The sequence below is a fragment of the Pangasianodon hypophthalmus genome, chromosome 14 (genome assembly GCF_027358585.1).
Source record: "Pangasianodon hypophthalmus isolate fPanHyp1 chromosome 14, fPanHyp1.pri, whole genome shotgun sequence".
NCBI classification, from domain to species: Eukaryota; Metazoa; Chordata; class Actinopteri; order Siluriformes; family Pangasiidae; genus Pangasianodon; species Pangasianodon hypophthalmus.
Genome location: NC_069723.1, coordinates 7,550,468 through 7,569,892, shown reverse-complemented (window position 1 = coordinate 7,569,892; position 19,425 = coordinate 7,550,468). Strand labels below are relative to the sequence as shown.

General features: G+C 39.4%; 2 protein-coding genes across 4 annotated transcripts in view; both read right to left on the bottom strand.

Annotated features, from left to right (window-relative positions):
* Positions 1–295: 295 nt before the first annotated feature.
* On the bottom strand, positions 296–7,993 carry LOC113532641 (V-set and immunoglobulin domain-containing protein 2). The gene is made up of 7 exons (XM_026924100.3): positions 7,826–7,993; positions 5,029–5,192; positions 3,635–3,839; positions 3,253–3,411; positions 1,647–1,766; positions 1,434–1,569; positions 296–1,343 (listed from the first exon to the last, which is right to left on the bottom strand). The coding sequence occupies exons 1-7, from the start codon at positions 7,947–7,949 to the stop codon at positions 1,226–1,228; spliced, it is 1,026 nt and encodes a 341-aa protein (XP_026779901.3). The 5' UTR covers positions 7,950–7,993; the 3' UTR covers positions 296–1,225.
* Positions 7,994–8,134: 141 nt separating this feature from the next.
* The window catches only part of esamb (endothelial cell adhesion molecule b), a 40,872-nt gene continuing 29,581 nt past the window's right edge, over positions 8,135–19,425 (bottom strand). For 2 of the 3 annotated variants that reach the window (XM_034310850.2, XM_034310852.2), the window contains 6 exons: positions 17,342–17,487; positions 14,834–15,035; positions 13,733–13,888; positions 10,479–10,601; positions 10,254–10,383; positions 8,135–9,629 (listed from right to left, as the gene is read on the bottom strand). In XM_034310850.2, coding sequence (XP_034166741.1) covers positions 9,203–9,629; positions 10,254–10,383; positions 10,479–10,601; positions 13,733–13,888; positions 14,834–15,035; positions 17,342–17,487 — 1,184 coding nt within the window. In that variant the 3' untranslated portion in view covers positions 8,135–9,202. The remainder of the gene's footprint in view (positions 9,630–10,253; positions 10,384–10,478; positions 10,602–13,732; positions 13,889–14,833; positions 15,036–17,341; positions 17,488–19,425) is intronic. The other variant, XM_034310851.2, reaches the window with a different exon arrangement.

Sequence of the window (19,425 nt, the reverse complement as noted above, 5' to 3'; positions counted from 1 at the left end):
GAGGGGAAATAGTGTGAATAGTTGATTTGTCGGCAAAACTATTACTCTCATCAAACACAGTTGGACTGTGCATTGATTGTGTTGCCTTGATTTCCAAGGATCATCAACAATTATTCTGATATATCATCAGTGTTTCATTATATGTATGAGAGCATATCACACAAGAAAAAGTCAAAAGATCAGCACGTGTGGATTCGATAAATAAAGCACAGAAAAGTACAGGATATTTTTTAGTTTATTATTTAAACATTTCACATCCAAAACAGGTGTCCATACTGGCAGAATTTCACTGTACACATTAAAATAAAGCTTGTGAATTTGAATTTAATTTTGTGTATTTTACTGTGGACTTAACATACAACATTTCTTCTAATGTTTCACTGTTTAACACCTATTTAAGATTTATACAGACTTAAGCCCATAGACTTAAGCCACGGAAAAGTTAATCTTCTAATTTATCAGTGACTATTTTAATGTTCTTTCAGAACACAGAATACAGGTTCAAGTCTAACCTTTCTATAATATTTTTTTATAATATTTTCTGTGAAAAAAAAATCCTGTTTATGATTCACACAATAACCAATTATCATAAGACAATGATGTAGCTGAGGTGTGTCGAGACCCGAAGCCTAGCAGGCAAAGAAATTAAACAGCTATTTGTTTTGTTTTGTTTTGTTTTGGGGTTTTTTTTTCTTTCCAGATGTGCACCACATGACGATAAGAAAACAGCAAAGCAAAGTCTGGAGTGACTATGTAATAATAAGCAACTCCTCCATTTCTTTTTAGCGACCAAAAACTTGATTGATATTGCCTCACAAGGCTGAGGGTCATGAGTTTAGAGGTCACCTAGATAAAGTCAGCGCAAAACCAAAAGTAATTACCCCCAAAAGCAACGTCTTTTCCCTCCTGCGTCCTTTCCCCTTCAGTGGATTAACTTTTTTCGCCAGTCAAATTTTATTTACATTTGGACTGAATGCTGCTTTATCAGAGTAGTTTTCAGTTGTTTCCTGTATCATAGTAATAAGGGGCTAAATATCTTACCGTAGATTTTGGCACCCCTGTATGTTTCATACCTTCTCTAATGCCAAATTGGAGTTTTTTTTTTTTAATATTTAAAGCTACCATGTTTCTCAAAAATAACACAAACTATATTAGAAAATGTAGAAAATGTAAAACATGATTGAATCAGTTTGTCTATGTACAGTCATGGATGAAAAGTCCACCTTTACACTAGTGGGCTGAGGTGTGAGACTCTGAGCTCTGGAGGCTGATCACCATCAAAATGAGCAGAAAGCAGAGGACCTTCTGACGGGCGCTTCTCTGATGAATCAACATTCCTCCTACTGAGGAAGAAAAAAAAGAAATATGAATTAGAGTAGTAATAAATTGTGTTCATCATCTTTTTGTGTTCACTTGAGGTTTTAAACACACACCTCAGTTTGGTCTCTGTGCCTCTGCGAGCTCTCTTCTTGTAGCAGAAGAAGAAATAAACAACGGCTGCGGCAATGAGTAGGACTAAGAGAAAAAGTCCCATCAGCACTCCACCAACCACTGCTGCTGTGCTGCCGTCTGTCAAACAGCAAAGCTCTCATAGTCACGAGACTTTAAACATACGTTTACTGATAAATATGTGACGTCCTACTCACATGCCACTTTCACAGCAATGCTGCACGCGGCCTCACCCAGATCATTGGAAGCTCTGCATGTGTATGTTCCAGTAAAGGCAGTAGTAAGGTTGGATAAGAGAAGAGAACCAGTACGCTGATCTGCAGCAGAGGAAATATTTACATGTACTAAATCCTGTTATTTATTCAATTGTCACAGAAACATTCACAGACTTCCTGCTCTGTCATTGTAGAGTGCTTATCAGCGTCAAACCTGATTGGTCAGAAGCTTGATTTATTTTCTATAACAGCATCTCTGACAATAGTGTCATTCTAATATGTTATTGTTTCTATAGCAACAGCTCGTACACAATGATTTGTATGGTGGACACTTCACATAATCTATATAAGCTAGACTAATAAGCTATTTTTAAAAAACAAAGAAAAATGTCTCATCATTGATATGATGACGTTTTCAGTAAGGAGATGTTGATTTAACATTTATTGTGTTTATGGAGCTCGCTTTGTGCACAGGAGCATTGTCATGATTTTTGGGCCTCTTAGTTCCAGTGAAGGGAAATTGTAATGCTACAGCATGCAAAGACATCCTATACAATTGTCCAAATTTGTGGCAGCAGTTTGGAAAAGAACCACATATGGGTGTGATGGTCAGGTGTCCACATTCTTTTGACAATATAGTGTCATTCAAAACCCTCCACAGAATGTCTATTCTTTCGCATGTAGATTCCTGCAATGGGAAAGACATGCACACACTCGGCCATGATACAAAGTTTCCTGGGTTTGCATTTGTGGCTGAGCCATGGCATGATGCACTGTTCAGTGGGGAAGTGCTATTGTTCTTGTTTTTTTGTGTGTTAGTGAATGTGTAACAACACAACTGATATAATCAAGTTCCTTGAGCTGGCAAGTTAACCAACTTACTTCATTCTGGTACCGCAAGATGGCTGCACTGGTGAGAGCTCCAGGCAACCTCTACAGCTTTTTGTGTTTTATTAATTTATTTCTAAGTCTTTTTATAAATGTCTCTTCTGACTCTCCCACTCTTGTTCACATAATGTGACATATTCTAGTCTCTACAGTTAGGATCTGCACTTTACCTACATACTTAATATATTCTGCATAGTTTGTATACATATTACATTTGTAAGTAATATTTTTCCCCCTCTCTCTTCTTCTCCTTCCCTTTCCCACTTATCTTATGTATATTTTTGCATTGCACAGCTGTAGAGTACCTGAGCCTCACAATAAGCATTTCAGTGTACAACCGTCCCTGACATTTTGTGCACATGACAAATAAACTTGAAACTTGAAACCTTTAACAAATTCACAGACAAATCACTCAGCTGGCCAAACTGCTTAAATCATCTCTCTAGATTTAAATCTAGCCAAACAAGTAATAGGGCCCGTATGGTTCTCATATGAGGCTTGACAATTCAGAAAATATAAAGGGTCACTTGAAAGTCTTAAGTAAATCCCCAAAGCTGTTTAATGTTTGGTGAGCAAACAGCTGTGCTCCAGTTTCGGGACCTTATCTCAGACTGAGGGTTGGGTTCACCTGCAGAGTGGTGCAGTGATAATCACTGACAAAGTTGGTCTGAAAGAGATCTGTGTAAGTTATGGTGCATACCTGCTACAATGCTGTTGGGGGGCAGAGGGGCTGTGTCTTTTCCTCGGTTCCAAGAATAGATAGGTGTAGGAGCCCCCTGGGAGCTGTGGCATGTAAGAGTGACATCTTCCCCCACGTAGGTGTGGCCAATTAGCTCACATACAGGCACCGATGGAGCCACTGAACAGCAAATGTAAGGAAAGAGAAATGTCACTATTGGTAATGGTATCAGTTTATAACACTTCATCAGCGTTGTTAAATTTGCTGTAAATTTGTTGCTTTTCACTTTATGTGCCCATTTAATCCACATAGTTATTCAATGAGTCCAACAGAAATGTTCATATCAGCACTCCTCCATGGCATCATTAGGACATTTGATTCATAGTCTTGGACGTTCTCCTACCCAGCACAGTCAGGTTGATGAGACCCTGCCCACTTCCAGACCAATCATTTGGATTGGTAACGTCACATATATACAGTCCGCTGTCACTGGGTTGGACGCTGTGGATCTTGACAGAGGCAACACCAGACACTGGAGGATTCTGCACTAAAGCCATTCTGTTCTCCCAAGAGTTCACCCAGTAGAGTTTCCCATTGTAGTACAACACCTGCACAAAATGAGTCAGGACACGATGCGGAGATACTGTTACCATCCAAAATGGTTTTTTTTTTTCAATAACAGTATGTCATTTTTTTCTTCCTCCTATACAACAGCAATTTGCCAGCAATTTGCCAAAAATACAGCTTGTCATGATACAGAGGAACTGCCAAGCCCTCTGTTCTAGCACTGGAGACTCCTTCTAAAAATGCTAAATATATACAGTAGCTTTCCTCACAGAAAACTCTGATTACATGTTTTTAATCCATTTTTGTGGCATGTCCTCCACACAAGCGGGCGTATTTATATAAACCTGTGATTTGCCATGCAGCTGGAGCTACTGTTAGAGCTGCTGTTACAGGAAATGAATATACCAATCAGACCAATCAGAATCTAGAATTCAGCACTTCTGTGGTATAATGAGAAAACTATGGTGTAGTGCAAAATGTTTTTGGGAAACAAGATGTTTTGAACAGAAGTCCTTTACCATCTGTGCAAACACTGAAACTCTGACATCATTCTTCGACAGCAAGTGGACTGTATAATGAATCACCCTACTGTTGCGACAGTACTGTCCCACTTATTATTATTATTATTATTATTATTAGTAGTAGTAGTAGTAGTAGTAGTAGTAGTTGCATTCGAAATACCTTGTGGCACAATGTAACTGGCACCTCCTCAATTATCACAATATCTAAATGCTTAGTTTACAAGTTTGTTTACACTTATTTTTTTATTGAGACATGCTCCCTTCCCTCCCTAAGAGATTTCCCCAAGAATCTTTTTTGCCACGCTGCTACATTATTGTATTTGATTATCTATGAATGTTTATCTTTTACCACTACTGTAATGCTGTGGTTTGCCTCGAGATCAATAAAGTATGCATGTATCTATCTATCTATCTATCTATCTATCTATCTATCTATCGCACAACCAACATATATGCAGTGTCCTGTCTCTCCAGAAATGTTTCATACTAATTTTTATTATAATCATAAGACAAAATTATAACCAATGTGTACATTTTCTGCATATATAACTGAAATACACAGGTTTTATACTTGCAGCTGGAACTACTGTCAGAGCTGCTGTTATAGAACATGTAACAGCACCTTCTGGCCAATCAGAATTGAGAATTTCTAATATAATGCAAATGTTTAAGACTAGTGAAAAGGTTTGATCTAAGTTTAGATGCTCACCCTCTTTGCTTGTATGGCTGGAGTACCGGGAGCAGCATAACGCCACTCCAGAGTGAAGCCCTGTGAAGCATGTGTGCTGTAGCTGCAGGAGAGCTCAGCTGCTGACCCGGAGTGGGCGAACACTGAGCTCTTCACCACCACCGCATCCCAGGACCAGGATTCATCTGAACAAGGACAAACAGAAGCGGTAACTGAGCTATTACAGTACATGGAAATGCCATGATGTTATTCTGACAAATATCAGATGATTAAGGGACGCGCTGTTATATCTGAATAATCAAGGACGGGTTGATGTCACTTGTTATTTATTATTTTCCTATAACTGCATGTCCAGAAATGTTATACAGCACTTATGCCATAGCAATTTGCCAAAGATTGTTATTATTTTCTTTAATTCAAGGACACAAACTTTTAGCAGTTTATAGTTACATTTAATGACTTCTGAGAAACAAGCACTTATGTTATCACAGCTGTACACAGTTGTTCCCTCACCATCATCTCTTTTTTTCTGTCTAAAATTAACAAGACCAAAAAACACAGCTTGTCAGTGTTTGTTACAGTGAAATCAGAAAATGCAAAAGTCCCCTGTCCTGAAAATTCTCCTGTGGCAGAAAACACATATGCTGTTACAAAGTGCTGCCTCTGGAGACTCCTTCCATAAATGTTTGATAAATGTCTCAGTACACAGTGCCTATCAGTGATAAGTCCTTGTTTTCAATTATGGTTCCTTGTTAAACAAGAAAGACAAATGTATGTTGTTTTTTTTTTTTTAAATTAGTTGTTGAATGATAACATAGCGCATTAATGTAAACCTGTGATGTGCTATTAAGCACTATTGAAAGAGCTGTTGTTGTCACTACCTTATGACCAATCAGCTCCTTGAATTCAACTGCACTATGATATAACTGCACATAAAACACACTGTGAAATGCGGTAGAGCTGTTACTTAACTCAGTTATTTTTTTTAAGCCTGCTAGACCGCTGAGGTTGCACAAAACAGTGCACTTCCAGTGCCGGTCCCAATTCTGGATAACATTGGGGAGGGTTGTGTCAGGAAGGACATCTAGCATAAAAACTGTGCCAAATCAAATATGTGGAACAATGATCCGCTGTGGCGACCCCTAATGTGAGCAGCCAGAGAACAACAACAACTCATGTTAGTCACTTACACCGATCAGCCATAACATTAAAACCATCTGCTTAATATTGTGTAGGTCCCCCTTGTGCCAACAAAACAGCTCTGACCCGTCAAGGCATGGACTCCACAAGACCTCTGAAGTTGTGCTGTGGTATCTGGCCCCAAGACGTTAGCAGCAGATCCATTAAGTCCTGTAAGTTGCGAGGTGGAGCCTCCATGGATGTGACTTGTTTGTTCAGCACATCACACAGATGCTTGACTGGATTGAGATCTGGAGAATTTGGAGGCCAAGTCAACACCTTGAACTCTTTGTCATGTTCCTCAAACCATTCCTGAACAATTTTTGCAGTGTGGCAAGGCACATTATCCTGCTGAAAGAGGCCACTGCCATTAGGGAATATTGTTACCATGAAGGGGTGTACTTGGTCTGCAACAATGTTTAGGTAGGTGGTATGCGTCAAAATAACAGCCACATGAAAGACAGGACCCAAGGTTTCCCAGCAGAACAATTGCCCATAGCATCACACTGCCTCTGCCAGCTTGCCTTCTTCCCATAGTGCATGCTGGTGCCATCTCTTCTCCAGGTAAACGACGCACACGCACCTGGCCGTTCGCATGATGTAAAAGAAAACGTGATACATCAGACCAGGCCACCTTCTTCCATGGCTCCATGTTCCAGTTCTGATGCTCACATGCTCAATGTAGGTGCTTTCGGCAGTGGACAGGGGTCAGCATGAGCACTCTGACCGGTCAGTGGCAGCCTCATCTGCAACAAGCTGCAATGCACTGTGTGTTCTGACACCTTTCTATCAGACAGCATGCTACAGTAGCTCTTCTGTGGGATCGGACAAGATGGGCTAGCCTTCGCTCCCCACGTGCATAAATGAGCCATGGGCGCCCATGACCCTGTTGCCAGTTCACCAGTTGTCCTTCCTGGGACCACTTTTAGTAGGTACTAACCACTGCATACCAGGAACCCCCCACAAGACCTGCTGTTTTGGAGATGCTCTGACCAAGTCGTCTAGCCATCACAGTTTGGCCTTTGTCAAAGTCCCTTACACTTACCAATTTTTCCAACACATCAACTTTGAGAAGTGATTGTTCACTTGCTGTCTAATATATCCCACCCCTTGACAGGTTCCACTGTAACAAGATAAACAATGTTATTCACTTCACCTCTCAGTGGTTTTAATGTTATGGCTGATCGGTGTATGTAAACACAAGAAATCAGTTAAAATATTTCAAAACTGTTAGGGGGAAGTACAGTATATCTTAGAATAACGTTAGACTTTGAATAATGCATGGATGACTTTTTTTTTTTTTTAAATCTTTTTCTTATTGCTCTTAGTTGAGGTGAACTCAAAGAACATCCATATTAAATTCGGATACCAATATTTACAAAAACACCACTATGCAAAATCTAAAACCTTCAAGACTGTAGTTTCATAGAGCTTTAAATCTTGGGAAGCACAATTCAAAATGATTCAATTAAATTCTTTTTTTTATAGCGCTTTTAACAACAGACATTGTCATAGAGCAGCTTGGATATAGATTTAGATTCCTTATGACCACTGAGATGACAGTGGCAATGTAAAAAAACTACCTCAACATTGAAGGTTTCAGTAGTGAGTGAAGTGAAGTGGGAGGATTTTTACTTACCAAAACAGTGGATCAAAATCCAAGAGACGAACAATGTGCGAGTGTGAGCCATGTCAGTTTGTGTTTCACACGTACAGGTTTCATTTCCTTGTTGTTTACTGAGATAACATACTGTACAGCTCATACCTGGGCGGCACTGATTAGTCGTGAACACAGTTAGTGCTTAAGGACAGGGCAAGCAGGTGGAACCATGTGTAAATAAGACCAACACTGATCTCTGCACAACAAAACAAATATAAATCTGATTGGCTTCTATCAAATAATATAAAACAATAATCCAGAAAAGTATGGTTCAAAATTCAACAAGTGCTGAGTTTATTCTAGAGAGTATTCATTTGTTAAAGAAATGAACACAACATACAGTATGTATAGGAGAATTTTGTTTTCCCTTTCATGAGTTAATATTTTCACCTCTTTGCTTCCGCCATGTGGACAATTATGGAATAAAGGCTCCAGAGTAAAAGGAGCCAAACACAAATCAGAAATTCATCAAAGTAAAAGAGAAATTCTTTTACACTTATTTACTGAGCATTCATCTTTTTTTGGTGGCAATATTAATTCCAATCTATCTGCACAAAACCGAGTCGAGAATTGAAGCACCAACCATGAAGTCACAAGTTTGACATCGATCTCTTAAAATATTTATCATCCAAAAAAAAAAAAGAAAGAAATAAAGGAAAGAATGTGCACAACCACAAAGACAGTGCTGTTTCTCCTTTATAGAAATGGATAACATTTACGAATGGGTTCATTTTCTTTTAAAATACACAGTAACCCAAGAAACAAATAACTTTTTAAATAAAAACTATTGTTCAGACTGAAAGATCTGTTGATGGCTGTTAAAGAGTTGGGCTGCCAAATGTAGAAACTCCTGAGCAAAAAAGAGGCACAAGGTAACATTTAAAGTAGAACACACCTAATGCACGACTGCTGTCAAATCACTTTAACAAGAACTGAACTGCATCCATCAACGTCTGTAACTGTTTATATACCAGCGTTAAAGCAGACATTCTTTACATTCCTCAATTTTTTTCTGGGAATTAGACAAATATCTAAATCTGACAACCACAAACAGAATCTGTCAAATCGAATGGAGCTGTTACCCGTGTCAAATTCTGACATAAATGAAAAATACTGTCTTGATGAGAGACATAATTTGAAAACATGAATATATAATTCACTGTTTTAGGCAAAAAAAAAAAAAAACTCACCCTGATCTTAACCCATACAATACATTTTATAAAAGAGGCTACTAATATTCTACAAAGAGAACTCTAACCTCGAATATAAAAAAATGTAAATCTCGAACTTGTGTAATGGAGTCGTCCAGTCCATTTGCTCCACTTGGTAAGAGCTGGAGATTTTGACTTGACTGGGCTAGACGAGTGAACCGGCCTGTTTCTGAGCAGGTACCATGACAGGCACAGCGCCACAGAGTGGCATGGATCTGATGAGTACAGGAGTGGAGCTTGGTGCCTGTGGCTGAGCTCCATCAGTCCTGAGTGTGCAGCTTTTCTTTGGTTGGTGGTGGTGTTGGGCATGGGTAGGCATCTTGTTGACGTTGTAGCCAGGCAGCCCATGGAGAGGATTGGGCTCTCTTGGGTACAGATGTGTGCCGCCTGAAGCAGTGAAAATGGAGTCACAGCGTCCAGGGGTGTAGGGGTAGTGGTTGTTAGGCATGTGAGGAGGGTCCTGAGGAGCAGGACTGTTGGCCATAGAGGACAGAGTGCCATTCTTGGAGATGATGTCTGATGCAGTAGTGCTCTTAGCCCAGGAAGCCCGCTTTGGAGCCTGAGCATCCTCCCTACAATGAATTAAAGAACAACACATCATACTTTTTTATATGTTGCTGTTCCCTCACTCCCCTATCAGCCTATTTTTTCATGCAAAAAAGAGATCCTCAAGCATGTAAAGTACTTGGGTGTTTTTTCCCCCTATTTTCTCCCTAATTTAGTCTTGGCCAATTCCCACCCACCAGCCAGCTCTCCTCCTATCATACAGCCACCAAACAGGGAAGGTAAGGGCTAACACATGCTTCCTCCGAGACATGTGAAGCCAGCCAACCACATATTTTCAAACTGCTGCTCATACTGCATCACAGGGCAGCATAACACACTTAGAGAAAAGTGCTATTGATCATCTTCAGCATACATGAGCTCACAGACATCCATGATTGGCTAGCGTCCCTGTGATTGACAGGAGAGAGAGAGAGATTCCAATTGTGCTCCCTTGGCTCCCGGTCATGGACGGCTCTGCCATTGTTGGGAGTGGAACTCACAATCTCTGGACAATAGGGCAAACACTTTTCTGTTGCACTGCTAAGTAATGAACAGAACATGAGGGTTAAAAACCATCCTACTAACACCCATGCCACCACTGAAACAGATCGCAGGGAGACTCTTCAGTTAGAGAAGAAGATGGTGCTCACTTGATTTCATTGGCCATTTCCTCTTCTGTGTCCCATTCCCTCTTGAAGATGAAGACCAGAAACAGGACAAGGGCCACGAACCCCACAACTGAACCCACAGTGGCTCCTGCTATCAGCCAGGCATTGCTGGCTGCAGAGAAACATACACTTCAGTTACAGAAGATTCGTCTCCTCTAGCAGATGTAATCACACAAGACGTTGCTTTATGATTGAGTTAGTACTTACGCGTGGAGACCTCCAAGTTGATATGGCAGGTGTCGCTCCCGGCTGTGTTGCTGGCCTTGCACACATATTTTCCTGACATGCTTTTGGTCAGATTGCTCAACCTCAGGGTGCCCTGCCTTTCATCTGAAAAGATATCACCAGCCACACTTACTGAACATCATGCTCTTTATGAAAAGTTCATAACCTTCACAAGGTGAAATAATTAATCATGACAAATATAAATCATGTCAGTAGTCTATGGGGTTCTGTGCATTACTGCATTACTGTAATAAATACTTAAAAAAAACAAGAATGTAGGGTCTTCATTCTAGTCAAACAAATCATCTAATTAAAATAAAACCACTGGCTCTAAAAGGAATCAAGCAACAACACACTTCACTTCACACAACATTCTGCTTCACTAGGCCTAAGAAGAAGTGCATTAAGACTGCACAAATGCAGCCAAGCTACCAGAGCAGGTTTTAGTGTTTGGTAAGGGATTATGGGATAACATCCCTCATTGACTGGCCTGAGTAGCAGCCAATAAGTTCAAATAACCTAAAATAATGGCCGACCATGAAGCACTCAAACAGGATAAATCAAAATATTTCAATGGTTCATGATCATTATTTTATTAGCTGTTCCTCTGGTACTCTATAATAAATCTTTATCTACAAACAAAACCACACATTCAGATTTCTGCAAATACAATACAAGTTTAACTATATATTTTTAAGAGTTATTACACATCATAGTGTAGATCGGACATGGATCTACACACTGAAGTGATAAGACAGAGATGCTCTACTACATTAGTTAGCACAATTACTTCTTTAGGTCATACTTTCTTCTATATACCACTTTATTAGGAACACCTGTATACCTGCTCATTCATGCAATTACTCAATCGGCCAATCATGTGGCAGCAGACTAAATGCATAATCTCATGCAGATACAATTCAAGAGCTTCACTTAATGTTCATCAAACATCAGAATGGGAAAAAAATGTGATCTCAGTGGGATGGTTGTTTGTGCCAGACGGGTTGGTTGGAGTATTTCAGAAACTACTGATTTCCTGGGATATTCATACACAGTCTCAGTCTCATGCAGCTCATCCCGTAATACATCCAGTGAGCGGCAGTTCTGTGGGCGGAAAAACCTTGTTCATGAGAGGGGTCAGTGGAGAATGGCCAGATCATTTTGAGCTGCCCGGAAGGTTACAGGAACTCAAATAACAACTCTGTACATGCATCATGAGCAGAAAAACATCTCAGAATGCATAACATGATGAACCTTGAGGCGGATGGGCTTCAACAACAGTAGACCACATTGGGTTTCACTTCTGTCAGCCAGAAACAGGAATCTGAGGCTACAGTAGGCATGCTGCTTTTCTAATCACCACAGTGGTAAAGAGTGGTTATTTGATTTACTGTAGACTTCCTGTCAGCTAGGACCAGTCTGGCCATTCTCTTCTGACCTCTCTCATCAACAACGCGTTTCCACCCTCAGAACCGCTGCTCACTGGAAGTTTTAGTTTTTTCACACCATTCTGTGTAAAATCTAGAGATTCTTGTTTGTGGGAGATGAGCAGTTTCTGAAATCTCGACCAGACTCCTGGCACCAACAAGTATGCCGCAGTTAAAGCCACTCAGATCACGGTTCCCCCATTCTGATGTTTGACGTGAACGTTCTAAATAAAGTGGTGAGTATATCACCTCAGGTTATGAATCTATTTGAAGTAACTGTCTAATTCCTTACCCAGGTAGCCGAGCACAAGCATAGGCTGAGGGCATGACCTCCACTCTGGGAGAGCAGTGAAGAAAAGAAAGTGATGAGAGGTTGCCTAATGTACGAGCGTGTGTGAAGGAGACCAAGAAATCGAGAATGTGCTGTTTGTTCAAGGTATCACTGTTTTATGTCAGCTCTTGTAATGAAATGGTATGAGAACTGTAATTTGATTCCATTTCCATATATTGACGTATTTCGTATAAGTCAGTGAGGTATATAAGTCAGTGAGGGAGAGTGTCTAAGGGCTTAATTGATTTCCACAAAAGCCAATAGCCTTCAGAATACGGCACACCTCCCACCAAATATAAACAGACTCAATGGTGGATAAGCAAATCATCTATATAAGAGGACACAATTTTAAATACAGCTGGTTTTCAACTGTGTAGGAGTTCTCACTGCCAGTTTGCCTGCCATGACTTTGTCATATTCAGTATCTTAGCGCACAAACGGTACCAGGCTGTGGATCATTTACTACCGGCCAGGAACAGTTAAAAAAGATGCAGTTGGCTGGTTTCATGTGTCTCTGGGGGAAGAATGTGTTTGCCTTCACCCTCACTAGTAGCTGTGTATGATAGGATAGAGCTGGCTAGTGGGTGGGAACTGGCAGGTGACCAAATTTGGGAGAAAATGATGTAAAATCCAATCAATCAATCAATCAATCAATCAATGAGGCAAGGTGTGTTGTTCACTTGGAACAAATGAATTAATAAAATGTGACTTTTAATGGGACAAAATACACTTGGTATACTCTTAGTATTTTGTAATATTAGTTAGTAATATTAGTGATAATAACATGTTTAAGGTCCACATAAACAGTCAGGATGTATAAGTTATTCAGACTGATTAAATGCTTTGCATTTAATCAAACCAGAGAAATTAAAAAATATACAGTATATACTAAACAAGAGGCGAGCAGGAAAAACCACTGACACCTCCCACCCTACTAATGACCTGTTCCAAAAACTACCACCAGGAAAGTGATTCCGGTTCCTGACAACCAAAACATAGAAACAGTTTCTTTCCACTGGCAATTTCTGTTATTAACCAGGCTGACAAGGCAGCATTCGGTGATCACTACAATACTGACCTGCCAATAACAAGTAAACCTGCACTAAATATTATTACGAATAATTGCATTCCTGGTTCCTGCATTACATACTTGCATATTATTATTATTATTATTATTATTATTATTATTATTATTGTAAATATTATTAATATTATCATTACTATATATCATTGCTATTACATATTATATATCACAATTGTGCCACTCTGTTTGTAATGTAAATTACAACTGAGTCTACCATTTCTGCTTAAGATGCAATATTTGTATATTAGGATGGTAATTGTTTTGCGTTGTCTGAGATGCGTGTGTTGACTGCACCGTGTTGTGACCACACACCAAGAAAAAGACTTAATATATGTAAATGTATATGGCGAATAAAAAAATTCTGATTCTGATATATGACAGTTAATGCACTCACTCTGCATTGGAGAGAAGTAGACCTCAGAGAGAGGAGCAGCCTTGGTCCACTTGTACTGAGGGACAGGTTTGCCATAGCTGGACTTACAGCTTAGCGTCACGTTTCCCCGCAGCACAGGATCCCCAGTCATAGAGCACACTGGAGTGGAGGGAGGGACTGGAAAAGCAGAGATAATCCACAAACCCAAAGCTTATCAAACATGAAGATTAACAAGTCACTAAATTTATGTTTAGCAGCATTCTAATTAGAAATGCACCTTCTGCCTAATTTTATTATTTAGATATAAGCCATAAGAGTTAATGAATTAATTCAGTTAACCACGAGGAGAGGTATATTTATGAAGTAATCAAGTATCACAAAGAAACAATCCTCCTCTCAGTGGTGGCACATGTGTCCGAAAACGTGATACAGAAAGAAAAAAAAATCCCCACAAAGTAAAGGTTTTACTGTCAGCTCAATATTTCAGTCCCTCTATGGCAGTCAGACTCTGCGTCAGTTAAAATTCAAACTTCATGAAAGTTAGAAACTAAAACTAAATTGCCATACAGTCTCAATGGACTAATGAATTTTATTTGAAGCTGAAAAAGCAAAACTAAATGCTCCACACAAGAGCAGCGTCTCCTGTAAAATGGATATTGCAAAGTGGCTGAGATACACTCACAGCCACACGTACAGCACTGCTTCTGGTGAACAATGAGATTTGCAAACCTGCTGTACCTAATTTGTGTTCAACATTAACATCTCTATTGTGCCACAAGATGTATATCGAGCCAGCGGCTCCTGCCCACATGATTTCAGGTAAGCAGCCAGTGCAGGTTCATTAAACACTCAGGCAAACCATCCAAAGAGTCAGAGTCAAAACCATGCAAAAAGTCAAGCAATCAGCAAACGAGCAAAACTAGACAAATCCAAGAGTGTAAAGTAGTCAAAGTCAAAACCAGAAACACAACTGAGAGCAACAAATATACTGCATAAAAATAGTGCTGGTCACAGTTTTCCTTTTTTATATTCGCAGTAAACTGTGAATCAGCCAATATAATGCTATTAAAGCCCAAAATATAAAATATTTTTTCATGGAGTCAAGACATTCACTGTACTCACCTTTAACATTGAGTTGCAGCTCCCCATTGAGACCCCGTGCTCCAGGAATGATGACGTTGCAGAGGTAACGCCCCGAGTCGGACTCCTGAGTGTTGTTGATGTAGATGGAGAGGTTGGTGGAGGGCATGGACACGGCAAAGCCAACACGGTTTCTGAATTCGGAACTTCCAATCCCAAACTCTCCTGAGGAGTAGGAAATGATCTGCAGCAGCACAGGACACAAATCAGTAAGTTACCAGTGGGCAGATAATCAACGTTTACCATCTCTTACCATCTCTATATCTAAGTCACTACTGATTATGTTGGGTATTTGACCAACTCAGTATCACCATTCTAGCATTCACTGTGTGGGCATAGAAAAATAAGGAATATTTCATTAACACTTATGCAGTATATACCAGAATACACTTACATACTGTATGTGCTCTGAAGGTATTTGGACGTAATTAACTGATGTTGTAAGTTGCTCTATATAAGAGTGTCTGATAAATGACTTAATGACAATGTAAGGTTAATTCATACCTATAGCTTTTTATATCACGCATGTCTCACAGAACAGCTGTTTACCTTTACAACATACTCATTGTGCGTTGTGCACTTGTGTTTGTACTATAATGAACCCCATTACACCAACAGAACAACAGATCCAATATGCTGTTTATTCAGGATATCATTGTTTTATGTCAGGTTTTTACAGCTAATGGCCCAACTTCCGCCCTCCATGCCACACACACAGACGTTATCTTGATAAAATCTAAGAACAATGTTTCAAGTAGTGCTTACAAAAAGCAAACAGTGTGGGCTGAGGAAACGGTCTTTTAGCCAACATTCTATGTTATAACATATGCAAGCTATGCAAATGTTGCCATGATTTGCATCTGCCGTTAATTCCAGGGTACTTTAGCATATAGATCTTTCTTAGGAATATAACTTAGGAAACCAATATGAATATATAATATACAAACCGTACTACACAGAAAACAATTTGCATCTACTAGTTTTTGTAAGAAATAATATATGCCGCCTAATACATCACACAAACATCACTGGACCTATTAACCTGAGCTTACGCTTGCAGTGATTCAACACAACAAAGCAACCAGGAAGCATTTATTTTTAATATGAAGTGATGTGGTGACTACCAGTGGAAGTGGTACAATTCTTTTTTTCCAACTGTGAAACACTATCGTTAGTGTATGATTTATCCAAAACAAAACAACGCTGGTGTTTTTGCCATTCAATTTCAGTAAATCAAGTACTTGTAAATATGTAAAATAGATGGCAGAACAAAAGAAGAGCAAGACATTAAAAGCAAATCAGTGATTTAGGCTCATTGTGACATAAGTGACTCACTGCATAGATGCATTTAATGTCACAATTTCTCACTCACTCACTCTCAGTAATCACTTATCCTGCTCAGGGTTGCGGTGGATCTGGAGCCTAACCTGGAAACACAGTGCGTGAGGCATTGATAAAACCAGTCCAGTCCATCTCGGCAGCATGCACACACACACATTCACACCTAGGGGCAATTTATCTTAGCTGAAGCACCTAGTGGCGTGTTTTAGGAAGGTGGGAGGAAATCCGAGAACCTGGAGGAAACCCACGGGGAGAACATGCACAGAAACTGCTGTGGAGCTGTGGAGTGAGAAAACAACACTACCTGCCTCAGGTTTGTGAGTAGTTTTGCATTCATCTGTCTAGCCATATCACAATAAAAAAAAAAAACATGGCAACAAGCAATAAACTAAAGACACAAATGCCCAATAAACAACCAGCGGAAAGTGATTTATATGATTTAAATTAATTTACCAAATCAAATTTTTCAAACCATAAGCTCATATTGTAGCCTATATATAGTTTGTTTACACGCATATCATTTTTAAGGAGTTTGTATAATAATTTTTTCAAGGCCAATCTATTAACAATTTAGCTGAATACTAAAGTACATCCTTACTTGCTGGTTATATTTATAAACACAAGAAGCTTTCCCGTTTTGATCCATGTTCATGAATTTAAGAGTCTAGCTCTCAAGCAGCAATAAAAATCACAAGGTTTCTGAAATGTGACTACTATAGTTTTATATTTCAGCTTTTAAAATGTCTTGTTTTTGTGCTTCAATTTTACTGGTTTAAATGGTTAGAATTCTTAAACCAATAACATTGCCTTGTGAACATGTTCAACCAATTTATTTAAAATAATCGATTCAAAAATAATGATTTGTTCATGAGTCAGCTATCACTAGATTTGAGCATGCAGGGCGAAATCCTCAAAAGTGCAGGATGAAACTCTCCAAACGAGCTTGTCTTTATTCTCTAGCTTGCACTTCGTCTGAGAAAGACGCTTATACTAAATATTCAAGTCTTCAAATGACGTCACATGGACCTATTTTGAAACTCAAGGACATCTGTGGCCGCACCAAAAATACACAAAGTATTAGAGACACTGCTGAACTAATAATCATGTGGAGAAATCAGTATACTTTTGCTGCCAGCACTTGTCACTCACTTGTTTGGAGTCACTGGCCATAAAGATCCAGATGACTGTATTTTTCTCGATGACGGATGTGGGTGTGTACCAGGCCTCCAGAACCACCATTTGGCCCTTGATTGCTTCTACTTCTTTCCTAGGCATCTCGACTCTCTGGGAATCACCTGCAATGGAGGCAAACTGGAGCATGTACAATTTCATAATGCTACATGTAATTGGTGCACCTGATCACTATTGAAATTAAACAATGCCTTTGAGGAAAAATAAAGTATTTTACCCAATATGAATGCCATTATATAAATAAGCAGAGTTCCCTTTGCTTTCAAAAAATTGCTTTCTAGGGTGCTGTCATCTTGTTAGGGCCCAAGCACAAGGGCGTGAAGAGTCCTATTATATCTATTATGATTATTTTTTTCTTCAGACATTTTTTGAGGTGCTTGTGTATGCTAGAAAACTCAAAAATTGGCACATGCATCAGAAGTGGTCACCATCAGGGTCTGGCAAAAGCTTACTCAGCATGGTAGGGAGATATCCAAGATGCTACACTGCAAAGGAATTTTTGATATCTTCAGTGTTGTCATGGCAAAGCGATCAATTAACATGTCATGCCGCACAAAAAGAAAGTCAATACATTCCACAATGTGGCTACAAAGTTCACATGCATGCTCACTGATGCAGCATAATAAAATGCACCTACCAAAACTGGCTCATATAGCAGACATTGCTGCACCCTTGGTGCTTGGTCCCATGAATCGCTGCTTGTAGCTGTATTTTTAATCTTGAATTTCAGTTTAGCCAATGATTTGAGCACATTTAAATCTCTATGGTGAAAATCTCAGGTGAAGAACAGCAATACTGGCTACTTGAATATTAATTAAACAAGTAGAAGGTGATGCCAATGCGTCAACAGGGATACCGTCACCATAAGTCTAGTCTTTCTTCTTACTAATTTATATGTAAGAAATACCCTTAAAATACTTCAAACAGGTAGAAAGCTATTGAAGAAAAACTTTTTCAGACATCTGACCTTGCTGTGACCTTGATCCTGTTTGCATCAACTCCAAAATGTAATCAGTGAATCTGCTATTTACAGTGCTAATTCCATTAGAATCCTACAATCATTCAACCACTTGTAATTGAGATATTGAGCTAAGGAGAATCTTGAATCTCAGACAGGCATGGACAGACATATAGACGGACCAATGGCCAAAATCATAGCTAGCCACAAATAGGCCTGGAGTTTCTGAACATGAACACGTAAGTAACAGCATTGTATGACACACAGGAAGGAAGCTATTCAAGAAAAACTATTTCAGACATTTGACCTTGTTGTGACCTTGACCCTGTTTGGATCAAGTCCAAAATGTGATCAGTTCATCTGATTCAAGGAGAATTCAATTCAAGGAGAATCTTGAATCTCAGACAGGCATGGACAGACATATAGACGGACCAATGGCCAAAATCATAGCTAGCCACAAATAGGCCTGGAGTTTCTGAACATGAACACGTAAGTAACAGCATTGTATGACACACAGGAAGGAAGCTATTCAAGAAAAACTATTTCAGACATTTGACCTTGTTGTGACCTTGACCCTGTTTGGATCAAGTCCAAAATGTGATCAGTTCATCTGCTGGTTACAATGATAATAATTCCATTTAAATCCTACAAACCTTCAACTACTCTTTCTTGAGATATCACGCTAACATGAATCTCAGACAGACGGACGGATGGACAACCCAAAAAAAAAACAATGACGATTTCAATATATTCATTAATGTGCATGACTAAACTGAACTAAGAAATATGAATTATGTCAGATGGAGCAAAACCGCAGCACAGATTTTCAGACTTTGCTTCGTTTCAACTTGCACTCTACTTCACAGAAGACAATTTGGCATCAAATAGAGCATGAAATTGTGAGAACGGTTGGAACTGCTCTCGTCTAAATCTTAGGATTGACCACACACCTTCAAAAGGCAAATCAATAAATGAAGACACACAGAAATGCTGACTTACAGAGAATATATTCTCCTGGGCTAGACAGCTGAAGATGGCTCATCTGATCCCAGCAACCACTATGGTCTAGATCAGCCGGCTTGGT

What these genes read in the sequence shown, in the direction of transcription:
- LOC113532641 (XM_026924100.3), bottom strand. Translation starts at nt 7,949, where the DNA reads ATGAGCTGTACAGTATGTTATCTCAGTAAACAACAAGGAAATGAAACC. An exon ending in GATTTTGATCCACTGTTTTG is followed by an intron (nt 5,193 to 7,825) that starts GTAAGTAAAAAT and finishes GTCCTTGTTCAG; the next exon opens with ATGAATCCTGGTCCTGGGAT. An exon ending in CAGCCATACAAGCAAAGAGG is followed by an intron (nt 3,840 to 5,028) that starts GTGAGCATCTAA and finishes CATTTTGTGCAG; the next exon opens with GTGTTGTACTACAATGGGAA.